Raw genomic sequence first — 18,231 nt, 5'->3', positions numbered from 1 at the left:
AGGCCTCCCTTGAGGCCTGGGGTTGGAGAACAGACGAGGTGAGAAGGTGATAAGACAGGATGGTTGCTGCAGTGATCAGGGAAGCAGAGGCCAGGACAGGGGAGTCAGACTCCAAGAGTAGGAGTGAGCTAGACAACAGTGCAGTGGGGTGGGTGCATGGGGGAGGGGAGTGGGTTCCATGCACAGGGAACAGCAATTGCAAAGGCTTAGGGAAGAAAATAGAAAATTATTTTTATTTTTATCCAAAAAATACAAATAAATCCACAGGTCTGGAGCTTGCGGACAGAAGGGAGTGGTGAGAGTGAGGCTGGGGAGGTGGCTGAGGTCCAGTAGGTGGGATCGTGTTGCCGGGCCAAGGGGTGTTGCTTGGGAGTGCACAGGGGCACTGGTGGGTTTTCAGAAGTCAAGGTCAACCAGATTAGTAATTGGGAGAGATCAATCAGGAGGTAACGTAAGCTGGAGACCCAGGAAAGCAACTCCTTAGGAGATTTTCCAGGAAGAAGGAAGGGGCCGGGCCAGGGCACTAGGACCCAGTGACTGGACCCACAGGGACATCAGGGACATTGACTGGGACTCAGACCAGAGGGTGTGGTCAACCTTTGAGTCCTCCTCTGCCAATGGTGGAATGATAAGGTGACTTTCTCCGTGACAGGAGGCCTTGCCTCCAATGTCTGACCTTGCTCAATTTCCACGGCCTCGTGCCACAGCCTGTCCACTCAGGGTCCCCATGGCATAGCTGGAGGTGCACAGCACCCATAACTCCATGACTGGTGATGTGGAGGGGTGTTCTCACTGCCCTGTGATTTCTAGGCATTGTTACTCATCCCTACACCTCCATCCCAAAGAGCAAGTCCACCCAGAGACTTGAGTCCTAGTCCTTGTGGCTTGCTGGGGGACAATGGGGCAGTCATTTCCCTCCATGGCTTCAGAGCGGACATAATAACTGAATGAGGGTCACTTGTGAAAATGCACCCCAAGTGTGTAGATACGTAGGACCCCTGTCATCATGGGCGCTTGGTACCGCATGTGCTCCAGCTAAGGACTCCATACATAGCTGCAACTGCACTAAGGTGTGAACTTCCCTTGTCCACCAGGGGGCAGCAGAGAACTTCCCGAAAGAACCATCGGAGTTTGCTCACAGATTGTTCTGTACAGATGGAGACAGAGGGCAGGAGCAAAGGCTCAAAGAGCTACAACGCAGGCTCGTGTCCAGGCTTCCTTGCCCCAAGCCTACTTAAAATCCCCTGGTGAGTGTAAAACATTTAGCGTCTACCTTGCCCATCCCTACCCTGCTAGAGAGCTTGATGCTTGGTTGGGGCCCTTAAAAAAAATAATTTTGCTGGGGAACCAGAATTGGGTGCAGTTGCTGCAGACCACGAAGGCTACTATAACTTTACTAAGTTCTTACTGTCTGCCAAATCCACGCAGAGCACTACAAGAGCATGTCGTTCTAAATCCTCTATTAAGAATCTTTTTGGAGTGGAGTGGCTCAGGCCTGTAATCCCAGCACTTTGGGAAGCTGAAGGGGGTGGATCACCTGAGGTCAGGAGTTGGAGACCAGCCTGGCCAACATAGTGAAACTCCCATCTCTACTAAAAATACAAAATTAGCCGGGCGTGGTTGCGCACGACTGTAATCCCAGCTACTCGGGAGCCTGAGGCAGAAGAATCATTTCAACCCAGGAGGCAGAGGTTGCAGTGAGCCAAGATCACTCCATTGCACTCCAGTCTGGGCAACAAGAGTGAAACTCCATCTCAAAAAAAAAAAAAAAAAAGAATCTTTTTGTGGGGTGGTGGGGAGGGAGAGCATCAGGAAGAAGAGCTAATGGATGCTGGGCTTAATACCTAGGTGATGGGTATATCTGTGCAGCAAACAATCATGGTACCTGTTTACCTATGTGGCAAACCTGCAGATCTGCACATGTACCTCAGAACTTAAAATAAAAGTTGAAGAAAAAAATAATCTTATTATGCTGGTAGCCCTATTTTGCAGGTAGGGAAACGGAAGCTAAGACATCAGGTGATCATGCGTTGAAGGTCACCCAGACATTAAATTCAAACCAAGATCTGTCTCTGTTACACTTAAGGCACTCTGCTGACCCTATCTCTTGTCTCTTGGCTAGATCTTAGGCCACGTTCTTTAGACACTTGGAGCTGATGAGTCTCCCTTCATTGGACTCTTCACAGCCGAAGTCAGGCCTATTTCTCCCTTCCCCAGCCAAGGGTCACCTCAGCGTCTGCTATATCAAGTCCAGACCCTCTCTCCCTCCTTGGGGCCCAGCACTGTGCTGGGTGCATAATAGGCGCTCAGCCAACAGTGCTGACTGACTTACTCAGAACCATGGGGGAGATTTAGGTCGGATCCCAAGAAGGACCACCCACGCAGAAGACAGCTGAGGGAGACTGGGAAATTGGACTCACCACATCCAAAACCCCTTAACCTTATGTCCAGTGAATGAGCAAAGGAAGGAATGACTGGGCTCTCAATGGCAAAATTTATAAAGCAAAGACCCCTTGCTCTGTGGTGGCTTGTCCTCGAGTCATCAAATTTGAGTTTGTCTGTGTATTATGGCCTGGAGTACCCCCAAGGCATTGTCCAACATGCTGTGATGATTAAGCTGCTGAACTTTATATCCAGACAGACCTGGGTTCCAGTCATGACTGCGACCCTTTCCTGCCTGTTTGATCTTAGCTAAGTGACTTCACCTTTCTTTCTCTTCTGTTAAATGGGGTTAATAAGAGCTCATAGCGGTGTATGAGAATTAAATGATGAGAAGCATGTCATGTCCTTGCTCCTTGGAGAGAGCTTAGTCAATAATAAACATTGGCCCTGGGTCAGGGTGCCCTTAGATGTTGTCAATCCAGGTTCCTGATTGCAGGAGTGGGTGGCTTAGCCTGGAGAAGCACTCCTGCCCTTATAATCTTTGGAGCTCAGAGTGTCTTTGAGATCAGAGCGCCCTGGGGACAGAGCTTGTGGCCCAGGATCTAGCTCCTTTTGCACCCCTGAGGAAAGGGTTACCAAAGAATAAACTTCCAAAGGCCTTGTCTGTGTCCAGGAAGGGGACACAGGCATATTCCTGCTTGTTGCAGGCCAATCTTATTGTCCATTGAAGCAGGACCTCCAGGGACCTGCCCCAACTCCTGGCTGACCGAGTTGATGCAACCCAGCATCTCTGGAAGGACTAAAATTGCTCTTTCCTGAAACCACGAGGCAAGCTGAGCTCTCTGGAAATTCCCACTGGCCTTTCTTCAGTGAAGACAAATGGATTTCTCTGAATCAGTTGCCTTGGAAGGGCAGTGGGAACTCTTCCCTGGCTCTTGCCCTTGGGCGACAGAGTCCTTCTTTCCACTCCTTTCCCTGGAAGAATCTGTGTTAGGAGGGTCTCCCTGGAGGAAGGAGCCAGCCGAGCTGGATGTCAACAAGTTCATGAGTCTGTAGTAATGAGAGTCCAGAAGTTGACACAATTCCTCCCCCGCAAGTAATGATAGAATGTTTGTGCTGAAAGCATCCGTTAGTAATAATAACAGCAATAACAACTAGCATTTATTTAGCACTAACCATGTGCCAGGCTCTGTTCTGAACAGTTTATACGAATTCACTTCTAGTTCTCACATCATCCCCTGTGAGCATGTATTAACTCCTCATAGGGTAAACCAATTTTATCCCCACTTTACAGAGGAGGAAACTGGGGTTCAAAGAGATTCACTCTTTTGCCCAGCCTCCCACAGCTGGTATGTTGGGCAGACAGAGGGTGAGAAAGGGAGAGGGTTTGCCCAAAGTTCTGTAGCCTGGAGACCACGGAGATGTCCTGCCTCCACCCAGGGCCCTGCCCCATGGAGAAAGGCTGGGCTGCAGGGCTGCACTTCTAATTGTCTAGATTCCAGCTCAGGCACCGGGTAGTTTTTAGAGAATCCCTTTGGTGTTGGGATGGTGAAGGATCCACCACCGGCGGGGAGGTTGAGAAAGTCCCTTCCTCTGCCTCGTCAAAGTGCCTCTGCATGGTCTGGCCTTGCTGGATCGTGCCGGGCTTTGGTGGAGAACAATGTCTCTAGGAAGGCACCCCAACTATCCTCAGGGGTTCCTAAGTTGGACAGAAGCTGATCCTCTACCTGTCCTTCCTCTGTGGTACCACTGGGTGGCACCTTGCATGGTGGTTGAGGCCAGCCAGGTTCAAATCCCGCTTCTGCCACCTACTGGCTGCGTGACCTTGGGTAAGTTCTGAGCCCCTTCCTGCCTTGGTTTCCTCACTGCAACATGACAATACTGACAGTACCTACTTCTCAGAGTTGTGAGAAATGAGCGAGTTAACACATGGCAAGCGCTGGGAGCAGTGCCTGGCACCAGAGAAACTTGCTAATTGCTATTATTTGTTCCCTTGCCTCCTGATTGTCGCTTTGCTTGTCCTTTCCCCCACTTGGTTGGAAGCTTCTTGAGAAGAGGGCAGTGGCCCAGGGTCAGGCTGCTGTCACTTGTATCCAGCAGAGGCGGCCTGGCCTCCAAGTAGGGGCTTGGTGAACATGTGATAATCAGGAGAGCCATACACTGGATGAGGGTTCTTGAGAAAGACACGTCTGCCCAACTTTCAAAAAAGTCCTCTCAAAGTTCTTTGCCAGCCCATGTAGATGCCAGTGATAGCCAGGGACTTGTCTGACATACACAGGAGGTCTGTGTCAAGGCAGGCTTTGAACACAGGTCTCCAGATTCCAGTCATGGTCTCCAACGCCAGCACTAACCCATCTACAAGTTCCAGTAGCTTCCAGTCTGTGGTTCATAACAAGACCACGCCTACTTGCCTAACCTGCCCTGCCATGGTTGTTTGCCTAAAATAAAGGAAGATGAGTGGCTGGACGCTAAACAAGAAGATAGAAATGGAAAAAGGACATTGAAGAGGACACAGAATATGCCATGAAGGGGCTGAATCCTTTCAGAAACGGGCTGGAAATGAATATGAATTTGGAGCAAATGTGTCATTAGGCAAAGAGAAGAAAGACCTTGAGGGAGGCAAAGCAGGCCCATTTGGGATGCTGAGAGAAGGCTGGTATGGCTGAAGCAACAGGATGTTCTTGGCAAGAGGGTCTTCACAAACTCTCATAATGACTCCAAGTTTTGGGGTCTATCTGGGAGTTGGCCCCCCAGACAAGGCCTCACAGCCTTTTAAGTACAAGTGTCCACAGGAGTGCTCTTCTAGAAGTTTGTGCCATCCAACTGCAACGCTTTCTGCCATGCTCCTCATCGTGCAATGAGAGGGGGCTGAGAGTTGGGATCCCCAAGGATCTGGAAAACTCAACCAAGGATCTGGGCAGCCAGCACTCTAGAAACCCATGGGTGGCCTTCAGAACTCTGGTGAATGTCCCTTCCCCACTACATCCCCGCCCAGCCAAAGATTCCAGAGAATCCCTCCCGACTTGTCTACAGTGTTTTAAAATTTCAGAAAGATCTTCTAGGGGTTTGGAATCCTGGAAAATTCCTGTAGTGTCTCAGGATTTCCAAGAGCTTCCCCCAATTCTAATGTTCCGAAGTAGCAGAGACTTTCTTTTGACAGTTCTTGAGAACTACTACCATGTTTTGGGGTCTAGAGAACTGCCCCCAAGTTCCAGCAATCTGCAGAAGGCCTGTAGATTGCAGGGCTCCAGAAGTGTCCTTCTGAGTCCACAAGTTCTCGGTAAGTACCAAATGAATTTGAAGGGTCTTGATACATTACTGGGATCCTTTGGAATTCCCCCAGGGTTTAGGGATCCTAGAATTATGGCAGTTCTAGAGGGAGGATGCTGACTGTATTAGTCTGTTCTCATGCTGCTAATAAAGACATACCCAGGACTGAGTGATTTATAAAGAAAAAGAGGTTTAATGGACTCACAGTTCCACATGGCTGGGGAGGTCTCACAATCATGGCAAAAGGTGAATAAGAAGCAAAGGCCCGTCTTACGTGGTGACAGGCAAGAGAGCATGTGCAGGGAAACTGCCCTTTATAAAACCATCAGATCTTGTGAGACTTATTCACTATCACGAGAACAACACGGGAAAAACCCCAGCCCCATGATTCAATTACCTCCCACCAGGTCCCTCCCACAATACAAAGGAATTATAGGAGCTACAATTCAAGATGAGATTTGGGTGGGGACACAGCCAAACTATGTCACTGACTGAGAGATGGATGCATGACTTATGAGACAAGGGTAGTGAAGACCAGTCTCCTTGAGTCCTACGACTCTCTGGAAAAGGATGTGGGGTTTTGCCGAGCTGGAGTGTGAACTGGAACCAGGAAACTGGAAAATCGTGGCTGGCTCCAGCAGGAATCGTCCAAACATGAATGAACCAGTGAGGCCAGGGTCCCCCTGGGTGGTCCCCCTCCATCCTCCCAAGGCGATTAAGGAAAGCTCTCACACTCTCATGCTTGGTGCCAGGGCCTCCCCTGCCTGGGGCTGAGGACCTCCCAGCAAGCAAGCCCACAATGCAGTGAAATAAGGGTTCTGGGGAGTGGGGAGGAGCCCAGGCAGGAACCTGCAGAGCCACCCAAGCTAACGTGGCATTGAAATTACCAATATTAGAAAATAAAGGCTTTAGGGCACTCATCAGGCTCAACCTCCCTGTTCAGGTCTCTGTATAAACATCACCTCCGACGGAACTCCCTGCTTAGGACTGCACCCCTGCCCTGACAGAGCTCTACTCTCCTGCTCTATTTTACTCCATAGCATTATCACCATCTGACATGCCACGTATTTTGCCCTCTTTCTCGTTTATTGTCTGTGTTCCATGAGGGTAAAAGTCCTATGCTTTATTCAGTGCTAGCCCATAGAAAGCAGGTTCTCATAGAACGTTTGCACTGAAAGCATCCATGAATAATAATAACAGCAACGACAACTAGCATGTATTTAGCACTAACCACGTGCCAGGCTCTGTTCTAAATAATTCTGATCAATATATATTGAATGAATTTTTTTTAACCTGATTGTCAATTCCATCAAATTGTCATGTTGACTAAAGGTTGCTTTTGGCAAAACTGTCTGCAACTGGCAAAGCTACATGCTCCACTCTTTCCACGTGTCAGGGAATTTCATTCGCAAGACAGTTTTGTAAGGGGGTACTCTTATTGCGTTCATTCTGGGTATAAGTGACTTGGGCTCAGAGCAGTTGAGTCACTAGCCCAGGATCACTCATGGGTTTGAGCTTGGGTGGCTCCGTCTGTGGCTTAACCACAGCCTGCTCTGCCTGGTCCGGTTGCCTGTGGTATCTGGCTGTCACCTTCTGTCCCTGGGCTCTGCCTCCACAGATTCTGGCCTTCCAGGAAGCCACCACTGTTGAAAACCTCTAATGTCCAGTCACAGGTGTGGTCTAACAATTCCTGGCCACGGGGGCTCCAACCCAAATGGACCCCACCAGTCCCAGCTTCAGGGACCAGCCCTGCATAGACTCAGGAGCCAAGGGCCTGCAGTGGGGGAGACCCAGAGAGGCCCAGCAGCCTGCCCCAAGTCACACAGCACACTCAAGCACCCTTGAGACACCTTGCTCTTATCTTTGGGTCCTCATGCCGCTGGGAAAAAGGGGGCACATTCCCAAAGCTAGTTTCCAGAATGATGGGTAGGAGAGCACTGAGTCTTTCCTTGCTTGGTCCTGCACCGGGGAGTGTGGTGGGGTAAAGGGATCCTGATTTCCTCAGGCCAGGTCTGAGGAGAACAGTGGCCAGTCTGAGTTCTGTTCCAGATGATGGCTGTGACCTCCCTCCAGCAACCCCAGCTGCTCCCTGACTGGCCCTCTGGCCTCAGTCTGCTGCCTCCCAAGGGCTCCCCAGGCCTGTGGCTAAGGCTGGCCTGCCCGGACCTTGCCTAAGTCCAGGGCATGGGTCTGAGGGGATGCCCAGCCCGAGGCCCAGCTCAGGTACTACTGGCTGAGGTGTCTCATCTCCTCTGTGCTGGTCTCTTTATAGTCCCCCAACTCCAGCTCATCTTTGCCAGTCAGGCCACCTCCCACAGGTGGCCAGCATGACCTAAATATGAATCTAGGCTGGTGATGCCTTAAGACCCTTCCATGGCTCCCCCCTACCCTTGGCACAAGCCCAAACTCTGGTTGTGACCTGGAAGGCCCTGCACTTCCTGGCCCCGACAAGCTCTGGAACCTCAGGGGCCTGTAGCCTTTGTGTCCACAGCCCCTCCACCTTCCCTTGAACCCAATGCTGTCTACCCTCCTACAAGGCTTAGTCATGGCCTCCTTGGGAAACCTTCTCTGACCCCCTCAATGATCACTGATCAAGTGACCTTCCTTTGTGCCTCCACAGTCCCTTGGGCTTCCCCCAGCCCCTGTAAGGTTGTAAATGCCTGTCTGTCCCCCACCAGACTCCGAGCTCCCTGGAAAAGCCACCTTGGCCCTTGTCTTCATTGTCACCTTATAGCTTGATTTGCAGTTGATGCCAGTGGTGTTTTTGCTTTGTTGTTTTTCAAGGCTGGAGTGCAGTGGTGATCATGGCTCACTGCAGTCTCAGCCACTTGTTTTCAAGTGATCTGCCTCAGCCCCCTGAGTAGCTGGGACTATAGGTGTGTGCCGCCATGCCCAGCTAATTTTTTATTTTTTGTAGAGACAGGATCTTACTATGTTTCCCAGCCTGGTCCCGAACTCCTGGGCTCAAGCAATCCTCCTACCTTGGCCTCCCGAAGTGTTGGGATTACAGGCACCCAGCCATCAGTGTTGTTTGTTGAATGAATGAATGAACAAATGAATGAACGATGTGGGTCTGTTTCCCTAACTATAAGTGAAGAGTTAGGTTAGCCTCATAGCTCTTTCTATAATGGGTCCTCTCTCTGCTTCCCGTAATTCCTCATGTCATACTGGACTTCTCCATAAACACAGACCCACTGTATCTGATATGGTTTGGCTCTGTGTCCCCACCCAAATCTCATGTTGAATTATAATCTCTAATATTGGCGGAGGGACCTGGTGGGAGGTGATTGGATCATGGGGGAAGATTTCCCCCTTACTGTTCTTATGGTAGTGAGTTTTCACGAGATCTGGTTGTTTGAAAGTGTGTAGCACTTCCCCCTTCATTCTCTCTCTCTCCTGCTCCGCCATGGTAAGATGTGCTTGCTTCCCCTTCGCCCTTCTGCCATGATTGTAAGTTTCCTGAGGCCTCCCAGTCATGCTTCCTATAAAGACTGCAGGGCTGTTAGTCAAACCACTTTTCTTCATAAATGCCCCAGTCTCAGGTAGTTCTTTACAGCAGTGCTGAGAACAGACTAATACAGCATTTTACTGGGCATTTATGCCATGAATCAGATATTGCTCACAGCCTTGACCCTCACTAGAACTCAATGGGAAGGAAACTGTGTCCCCCAGTTAATTGACTGAAAACCAGAGTGGTCCAGAGAGGGAACAGGGCTTGCCCAGAGTCCTAGCGCAGATCTGTGGCACAAGAAGCCAGGCCTCCTGATCCCCACCAGCGCCAGGACCCATAGTGACACAGAGTGAGCCCCTTGACCACCCATCTCCCTGTGCTCCAGGCCAAATCAGTTTCCCTCATGCCTCCTTCATGGAGATGCTTGCCATTCAACTCCCCCACCGCCTACCCAATGGCATATAGCAGTTGCTTAATCAAAACTTGTATAATATGTGAAAGGAGGTTGGCTCATGCCTAGAATCCCAGCACTTTGGGAGGCCGAGGCAGGTGGATCACAAGGTCAGGAGATCGAGACCATCCTGGGTAACATAGTGAAACCCCATCTCTACTAAAAAAAAAAAAAAATACAAAAATTAGCTGGGTGTGGTGGCGTGTGCCTGTAATCCCAGCTACTTGGGCGGCTGAGGCAGGAGAATCGCTTGAAACCAGGAGGTGGAGGTTGCAGTGAGCTGAGATTGCATCGCTGCACTCCAGCCTGGTGACAAAGCTAGACTCCGTCTCAAAAAAATAAAACAAAACAAAACAAAAAACCATGAAAGGAGATGGGAGATGGGAGCTTGGGATATTCCAGACTGGAAGGGGACACACATCTGTGCCAAGAGTCCTAGCCCTTCCTCCCTCTAATTTCCCATAGGGAAATGACTGATAACCCCAGAGGATAGAACCAACCAGACTTGGAGCTGATGCCTCTCTTTATTCATGTATTTCATCCCCTGCTGCCTGGTTTCTCCTGAATCCCGTTGTTCCCCTAAATAGCACCCCCAGTCCCCGCCCCTAGCCCAGCTGCAGGTGGAGTAGCAGCTGCTGTCTCCATTCAGCAGATGGGCAGACTGAAGCCCAAGAGTGCGGAGCCCAGTCTGAGGTCACACAGCAGTCTCCTGGGTTCCCACTTGGCCTTCAATGGGGAGGGAGGACTTGGCCTGGGCTCCGTGCGCCCTCACTGCAGGGTGGCTGGCTGCGGCCACGTCGCAGGGAGCTGCCAATCTGGTCTCTGAGGGCCTCCAGTCTCTGGGCCAGGTTTGGAACCCCGGCCCCACCTAAGAAGCAGTGAGACTCGAGGCCTGCCCTCTCCGGGGCCCTTCCTCACCCAGGTCCATCTGGGTCCCAACACCCTCTGGAGAAGCTTCAGGGGGTAGGTACCCTCCACCCTTCCCCCCACCCCACCCCCATACACCATGGGCTCCAACATACATCTGGGCACGCAGATGCTCCTAAAAAGAGAATTCCAAGTTTGGGAAGTAGAAAGATCTTAGAAGCCACCTCTCAACACCCACCCCATTTCAGAGATAAGACTGAGGCCTGGAGAGGGTGGGTTCTACCCCAAGATCACAGAGAACATTAGGGGCCCCTCCCTCTCTCCCTTCTTCACCTCTGAGCCCTGGTGATGTCTTCGGGGGCCTCACAGGCAGGGGAGGTGCAGAAGGTACCACCTCCTCCTCCGTCAACATCTCTGCCAGGACTCGGGTCTGAGTCCAGTCACTGTGACTCCTGGGCCAGGGTGAGTTGGGAGATGGGAGGTGAGCCTTTGAGTTCCCCAGACCACCCCTCTCTGACCTCAGTGCCCCAGGAGAGACCCACCTCTCTCTTGGGCACTTGGCAGAGCCAGGGCTGCATGGGGGTGCCCAGGGTGGGGGCCGGGCAGATGGGGGCCTGCCACCTGAGGCCTCAGGGTCCAACACCTGTAGGAAAGACCAGAGTCCACTCTGGGTGACCTCAGTCCTGCCTCTCTGTGTCCCACCTACCTGGTGCTAGCCATGACACCCCACCATGCCTACCCCACAAGGTACCAAGAATGTCAGGATGGCATAAAGGGGTGGGGTCTTGGTCGCCTTCTGTGTGCAGCATGCAGCAGATGGTTCTTCTACTGTCCTCTCCTGAGACTAGAAGCCTCCTGAGAGCAGGAACCATGTCTGGTCTATTTCTGACTCCTCAGAGCCCAGAAGAGAGGCTGGTATAAAGCAAGGAGCTTGGGGAGTTACTGAAGGAGTAAGTGAATGTATGATTCAGTAAATCCATAAGTGAGTAGATATGTGAGTGAATGAATAAGTGAATGACAGAATGAATTCCTGGCCCTGACAGGGCAGGGTGAGGAGGAGGGAGGGTGAGGCAAACAGCTATTTCAAACCAGGGCAGAGGGAGCCCTAGGCCAGCCATTCACTCCCCATGATCTAGCCTGCAGCCCTGGAATCCCTGGGGCTCTGGATTGATGACTCCTGGATCAAGGTCTCCAGTTCTCCCAGCCTTCCCTCACTCCCACCATGCCCTTTCCTACCTGGGGCAGGTGGTGCTCCCCTGGCAGGCAGGCCCAGTGGGCCAGGGGCACTCGACACAGTGGGCAGATGTGGCAGCAGGGGCAGGAGTAGAGGGGTGGCAGTGCCTGCAAAAAGGTGCGTCAGAGGCTCCATGACATCCCTACTTGTCACCCCTCCAGGCTGGGCCGTGAGACTCACATGGCAAGGGGGAGCTGGGGCCATCAAGCAGGGACACGGTGGGGTCAGGCCAGGACCCTGCTGGTGATGGTAGCAGGCAGAGAGGAGACGCCTAGAAAGAACAGCAGGGTCTATGCCTGCAGCCTCCAACCCTACCACCAAGCTGGCTTTCAAATCCCCTTCCCAGCTAATACTCCTGGATCCTGTACCAGGTACCGGGCCCCATTCTCAAAGTTTTACATGTTAACTCATTCTCTCTGATCTTTAAAACAAGCCTATAAGTAGGCACGACGATGACCCCCATCTTACAGAAGAGGAAACCCAGGCAGTGAGAAGTTAAATGACTTGCCCCAGGTGACACAGCTAGTAGGTGGCAGAGCTGGAAACTGAACCTAGTTGGTCTGAATCCAGAGGCCAGCCTCAAGCAGTTCATGAAGCCATCCCTTTTCCCAGCTGCCCTCTGTCCGGAGGCCTGGCTCCAAGCTGGTGGCTCTGCTTACCTCTCTAGTGCATGGACCTGCTGGGCCAGGATGCGCTGCTCATTCCGGGCCAGGTCTCGGCTATTCTGCAGCTGGCTCTTTTCTTTCCTAGGGGAGATCACAAGCCAGGAAGGGGTAGGAAATGGGGCTGGGGTGGGGCATCAGTCAGCTCCTCCTCATTGCAGCATAGCACCAGTTCAGGAAGCAGGTGGGGACATAAGGGAGCCAGGGGCAGGGAGAGGAGGCAGTTTGCCAGAAGCAGCCTAGCAGTGATGGGTGGGGGGCAGCATCCCTCTGGCTGTGGGCTGTGCCCTACCTGAGCCTCTCATTCTCTAGCATGAACTCCTGTAGCATCCCGTACAGGTTCCGCTGGGCCCAGGCCACCCGGGCTCCACTGAGCCCTGAGGCTGCAGGGAAGCGGGAGGTGGCGGATCCACAGGAGCCCCAGACCCTATCCCCATCCTACTCTGCCTCCAGGAAGCCCATACCCTTGCAGTCCATTTGGTCCAGCTGGAACTGCAGGCGACGGTTCTCCTCCTGGAGCTGCAGCATCTCTGTCTCCAAACGCTGGGGCTGCTTTGCCACAGGAGACTGTAGGGAAAGAGGCCCAGAGCCACCTTTACGGTTGTATAAGTCGTGCACTGCACAAGAACTTCCGGGTGTGGGAAGTAACTGGGGCCTAAAATCCAGCCCATGCTTCATTCGTCAGCCTTGCATCTTGGCACAAGGCTGTATCTGCCTGGAGGGGGCACCTTGTCCTAAGTGCACTGTCCTGGAGGGCCCCACTCTGAGCTGGACTCAGCTGTGAGTCCAATCCCAAACTCAGTTCTGTCCAAACCTTGGGCCAGATAATGGTTCCAAACGAGACCCCACATTAGGCCCCACATCAACTCCTACTTAACCATGATACTAACTGAGCTAGACCCTGAATCATATCCCAACTCAAACTCCAACCCTAGACCTGCCCTAAACCTGGCATGACCCTGGCTGGGACCCTGACCCCATCCTATACAACCATGACACCGATTCCAGGATTCCAACCCTAATCCCAACTTTGACCCAGTCCAAGACTTCAATCAAGGGACTCAGGCTCCAACTCCTGCCTGATCCCCCAGCATCTCCACGCCTGTCCCTCAGCTTGTGCCTGCCTATACTCACCTTGGGGGCCTGTGGCCGGGTAGTGACCCGCTGAGCTCGGCTTGCATATCGCAGGGTGCTGAGAGTCTCAGGAAGGCACTGGGCTGAGGGGGACACGCAGGCCACCTGGGGAGTGCACTCCCCCTGAGCGCTCCTCTCTGGGGGCCCCTTCCTCAAGACCCAACCTTCCCTGCCAGGCCCCGCTTAAGTACCATGAGGGTGACCCCGCGCCCTCCCAGTGAGTCTGCCAGCAACTTGGTGAGCTTGCTGTCCCGGAAAGGGATGTGGCTCTGCTTCCGCTGTGGGTCCAGCAGCAGGGAGATGCAGTGACCTGGGGAGGGAGAGCAAGAGTTAGGAAGGTTACATCACTTGCCCAGGGCCATCAGGCTGGGACGCTGCAGAGTTGGGCTCTCCACCCAGGCCTGTGTTGCCCTAAAAACCCATCTTTCCACATGATCTCATGACTCAGTCAGATTGGTCTCCACCACCAGACTGGGACTCTTTGAGGGCAGAGAAGGCCCTGTATACCCTGACCCTCAATGCCCAGCAAAGTTCCTGGTACTCAGGCACTCAGCAGGAAACTTCTAACAAATGGATTGTACACAAAGGAGTTTCGCGGGCATCTCACATGCATGCCACAGAGGAATACTGAGGGCACAGCCCCTGAGGATCTCCAGGTCCAATACCCTGGGGTGGGGTTGGGGAGAAAGCTCAAGTCCCTTCCCCTGACTAGGCCTCAGTCTTCCCAACTGCACAAGGGACATGCCAAATGTCTCTGAAGGTTCATCTTCTGCAGTTCAGTGGTTCTATTTCCCAAATTAGCATGGAACTTTATATACCCTTAGAGTTTATACATTCATAAACAGTGTTTTATGAAGGGAGAAGTCAACAGCAGAGCTGGGGCCAGAATGGGGCCTTTGGTTCCTGGATCGCAGCTCTTTAACCCTCTTCTATTTACTACAACTCCTCTGGTATCCCCCACTGTGGAGAGCTGTGAGCCAGGCACAGAGGAGAGACAGGAAATCACACCGGTGGCCCCCAGGTCTCACCCAGGGCCAGCAGGCTTCGGTTGATGCTGTTAGCCTCAAGCATCAGCTCCCCACGGGATCCCGTGGCTGCTACCTTCTCGCTGCCTGCCAGGTCCACAAAGCACAGCTTCCCACCAACAGGGGGCTCCCCAGGGTCCACAGAAGGCATCTGCTGGGCCTGAGGGATCAGAGCTTCATGGGGACTTGGGAGGGACCGTCCCCATCAAAGCCACAAGGTTATGGGACCAAGGGTTTCCATTATTACCCCCCATGCACACCCAAGTTGGTTTATATGTCCAGACACAGACCCTTGCTGGGTGGCCCCGGGTAAGCACCTTCCCAGGCTGGAGCACTCACAGTTTGACGGCTGATGTAAAGCGTGAGCAGGGCATGGCTTCGGCTGGAGGCCTGGTTCAGGGTGTGGGCTGAGCTCCTTCGACGGCTGAGACCTGGAAGGGAAAAACATCAGGAGCTGGACCTGGTAGGAAGAACAGGTCATCATCAATGAAGAAAAAGGAGCAAAGGAATCCTGGCGGAAGGGTCAGCCTCATGCAAAGGCAGGGAGGCAACAGAGTGGGTGTTGTTCAGGGAACGATGGGATGTTGGGTCCTGCTCTAGCAGAGATGGGTGGATGGAGGACAGAGAAAACTGAGCCGAAGAATGACAGTCAGATTTGCATTTTATAAACATCTCTCCCACTGCTTCGTGAAAGGAAGGGGAGAAACTGAGGCAGGAGATCAGCTGAGAGGTGTGGCACAGTGCTGGGGCCAGAATCCACAGTCAGCATCTCCAGTGCCTGCCAAAGGAGGGGTGCCCAATAAATACTTGATTTAAAAAAAAGAATGAGGCTGAAAGGGCCTTTAGGCTAGGCTAAGAGGTATGACCTTGATCCTCAGGGCCCTGGAAGGGTGGAGGGTCTGGAGGCAAAGAGAGATGGGGTTTGCAGCATAGAGGAGAATGGATGGGCAGGGGAGAGCCTTGAGGTGCAGAGACCACCAGGGAGCAAGAATGAGTCCTGGCGGAGGCCGAGGCCCTGGGCTAGAGAGAAGAGGGTGTGAAAGGAGTTTGGAAGGCAGAATTAGCAGGCCTTGTTGGCAGTGCGGGGAGGACCTTGGGCCATGCCTTTGAATTGTAGTTTACTGGTCCTTCCCCACCTCCCCCAGGAATCATTTCTGAAGCTGCAGCTGCAGTCTGGGCCCCAAGTCCACACTCAGTGAACAACTGAGGAATGGGCACCCCTACCCGCAAAACTCCCCGCTGTCAGCACACACCCGTTTGCAAAAGTTCCATCAGAGCCTCCAGACTCCCAAATTCCACCACCCGCAGCTGCTCCACATAGAAGCCCCGAGTCTTGTTCCAGCGAACAGGGAGGGGCCGGGGAGACCCCAGGCTCAGCAAGTCCCGAACCTGGGAGGGGAGGGAGGAGGGTGAGGGAAGGGGATCTTTCTGAGTCCACCCACCCCCAGATCTTACTGACAACAGTCCCCACCGCCTCTTCTGCCCTTTGATCCAGGCTCCCTGGAAAGAAGCGCTCCGTTTCCTCATGGGCTGTCTTTCTATTCCTCGCATTCCCTTACCTGCTCATTGTAGATCTCCAGATAAGAGGCGCGAAGGGTGACAGGGGCACCCAGGTGCTGCACGCGGTCCAACAGCCAGGCGAAGGTCCTCTGCATGATGCCAGCCAGGCTGGGGGGTACAGGCACCCCCTCCCCCTGGGGGCAAAACCAGCTGAGCCATCGTCATCTCCACAGTAATAACTACCCTCTGTAGCGCATGTATGATACCGTGCGCCGGGAAACGTGCCAAGTTCCCAAACAATGGCTCATTTAATTCATAGTCGGTACTGTCACTTCCATTTTACAGATGAGAAAACTGAGAGCTAGGAAGGGGCCAAAGTTGAAGCCCAAATGCTCCAAATTGGGCAAGTCCCTTCTCTTTGGTCCTCAGCGTCCTCGTCTGCAAACAAATGGGTCAGGCGGCGTCGTCCCAGCCCCTTCCCTCTGGGAGTCTGCGCCGCCTGCGGCTCCCCAGGGCTTCCAGCCCACCCAGCCCCGCCCCGCGGGGGCGCCGCCGGCGCTCGCTCACCTGGGGAGGGGGTCCAGTCAGGGTGTAGGTCTTCCCAGAGCCCGTCTGGCCAAAGGTGAAAACAGTGCAGGAGAAGCTGCGGGCGGCAAGGGCGTGGCTGGACTCGGGCGGCTACCCGGGGTGGGGGCTGGGGGTGCTTCGGGGCCCCGCCAGGCCCGGCGCGGAGCGGAGGCGAAGCTTCACTCACCCGCGCAGCGCCAGCTCCCCCAGGCGCCGCACGCCGCACGCCCGGAACACGTCCTCCTGCGTGCGCGCCGCGTCTAGCACCGCACCGAAGCGGAACGCCACTTCTGGACCCCCGCCTAGAGGGCTCACCTGGCACGGGTGGGGCGGAGGAGCGGGGCACTCTGGAGGAGGGCGGGGCACCCTGGAGGAGGGCGGGGCACCCTGGAGGGGCGGGGCACCGTGGAGGAGGGCGGGGCACCCGGGAGGAGGGCGGGGCACCCTGGAGGATGGTAGGGCGCTCGGTGAGGCACTCGGTGGGCGAGCACCCTGGGTTGGGGGTGGGATGAGGGACACTCACTAGGGCCGGGGCATTCTGGGGAGGGTGGGACACCCCCGGAGGGGCGGGGCATTCTGTGGGGGGCGGGCACCTTGGGTGGGCGGGCACTCAGAAGGGGCGGGGCACTCGCAGAGGTTGGCGCGGCGCACCCTGGCGGAGGGCTGGGCATCCTGGAAGGGAGGGGCACTCTGGGGAGGGCGGGGCACCTTGGAGAGGACCACTCCGGGGGAGGGCGGGGCCTAGGGCAAAGTTGCCTGGGGGAAGGGATCTGGCGTCCCCGGGATTTTTTATTGGGGAGATAGAGAGAGGGGTTCCTCACCTGCAGAGTCCGGGTCCCTGAGCAGTGCAGCACGCTCTGCTGCCCTCGACGCAGCTCGGCCGCGCTCATGGGACGTACCCTGGGGTCCGACAGAAGGGCAGATGGTACATCCTGATGTCTTCATCGATCCCTGTCTCGCCCAGGTGCCTCCTAGCCAATTTATACCCACCTGAGCACCACCTGGATGGGCGTTTCCGGCCCCTCTGGCCCTTGCTCCAGGCTCCGCGCGAGATCCCTGTGGGCAGCAATGCGAGTTATCATACTTGCACCTAGCGGCTGTTCAGGACTCCTCGAACCTCTCTGAAGATCTGCTTACCCGTCGGGTGACCCGCGTTCTTCCATGTCCTGCTCTGCACACGGAGTTAGCTCCGCCCGCGTCTCCTTTATTTACCGCCCCCCCCAATACCCTCCCTTCTCCACAACACTGGGACTGTCTACACACATCTTGCATTCCCACCCCATCCCCCATCCCAGGCAGCCATCCATCCGGAAAGACTCCAGCTGCCCAGGGCTAGCTCGTTAAAGATTTACCCTTCCTCACCCCTGCGGTAGAGAAAGTCTCTCCCAAGCTAGGGGACCCCTAGCTAGGGGGTTCTGGAGTCTGAGGATCCCTTGCTCTTGGCCAGTCCTCACAAGAGGAACCCGTGGGACCACCCAGACCGGCCTCCTTTGTGCCCAGTTGGGGATACCTAAGCAGATAGGAAGGACTCAACCAAGGCCACAGAGCTAGCCTGCACAGGACCAAGCTTTTCCCACCCTCTCCACATACCCCCCACCCCCACCCCCAGCAGCTCAGCTCAGCTCAGGGCCCAAGGAGCGGCACAGGTCTCAGTCAGCTCCAGGGACGACCTGGCTGGATTGAATCTC

The 18,231-nt window shown here is 54.2% G+C and overlaps 1 protein-coding gene across 1 annotated transcript; it reads right to left on the bottom strand.

Moving 5' to 3' along the window:
• Positions 1 to 188: 188 nt before the first annotated feature.
• Positions 189 to 17,433, bottom strand: KIF12 (kinesin family member 12). Its single transcript, XM_003833073.5, has 17 exons — positions 17,365 to 17,433; positions 16,731 to 16,858; positions 16,544 to 16,619; positions 16,036 to 16,170; positions 15,730 to 15,865; positions 14,816 to 14,907; positions 14,480 to 14,636; positions 13,643 to 13,761; positions 13,452 to 13,556; positions 12,782 to 12,884; positions 12,610 to 12,700; positions 12,315 to 12,401; positions 11,836 to 11,926; positions 11,658 to 11,762; positions 10,964 to 11,064; positions 10,755 to 10,873; positions 189 to 10,422 (listed from the first exon to the last, which is right to left on the bottom strand). Exons 1-17 carry the CDS (start codon positions 17,431 to 17,433, stop codon positions 10,283 to 10,285), a joined length of 1,854 nt encoding a protein of 617 aa, XP_003833121.3. The 3' UTR covers positions 189 to 10,282.
• Positions 17,434 to 18,231: the final 798 nt, after the last annotated feature.

The sequence above is a fragment of the Pan paniscus genome, chromosome 11 (assembly GCF_029289425.2).
Source record: "Pan paniscus chromosome 11, NHGRI_mPanPan1-v2.0_pri, whole genome shotgun sequence".
Taxonomy (NCBI): Eukaryota; Metazoa; Chordata; class Mammalia; order Primates; family Hominidae; genus Pan; species Pan paniscus.
Note: the sequence above shows the minus strand (reverse complement) of the source record. Positions and strands in the feature narration are given on the sequence as shown.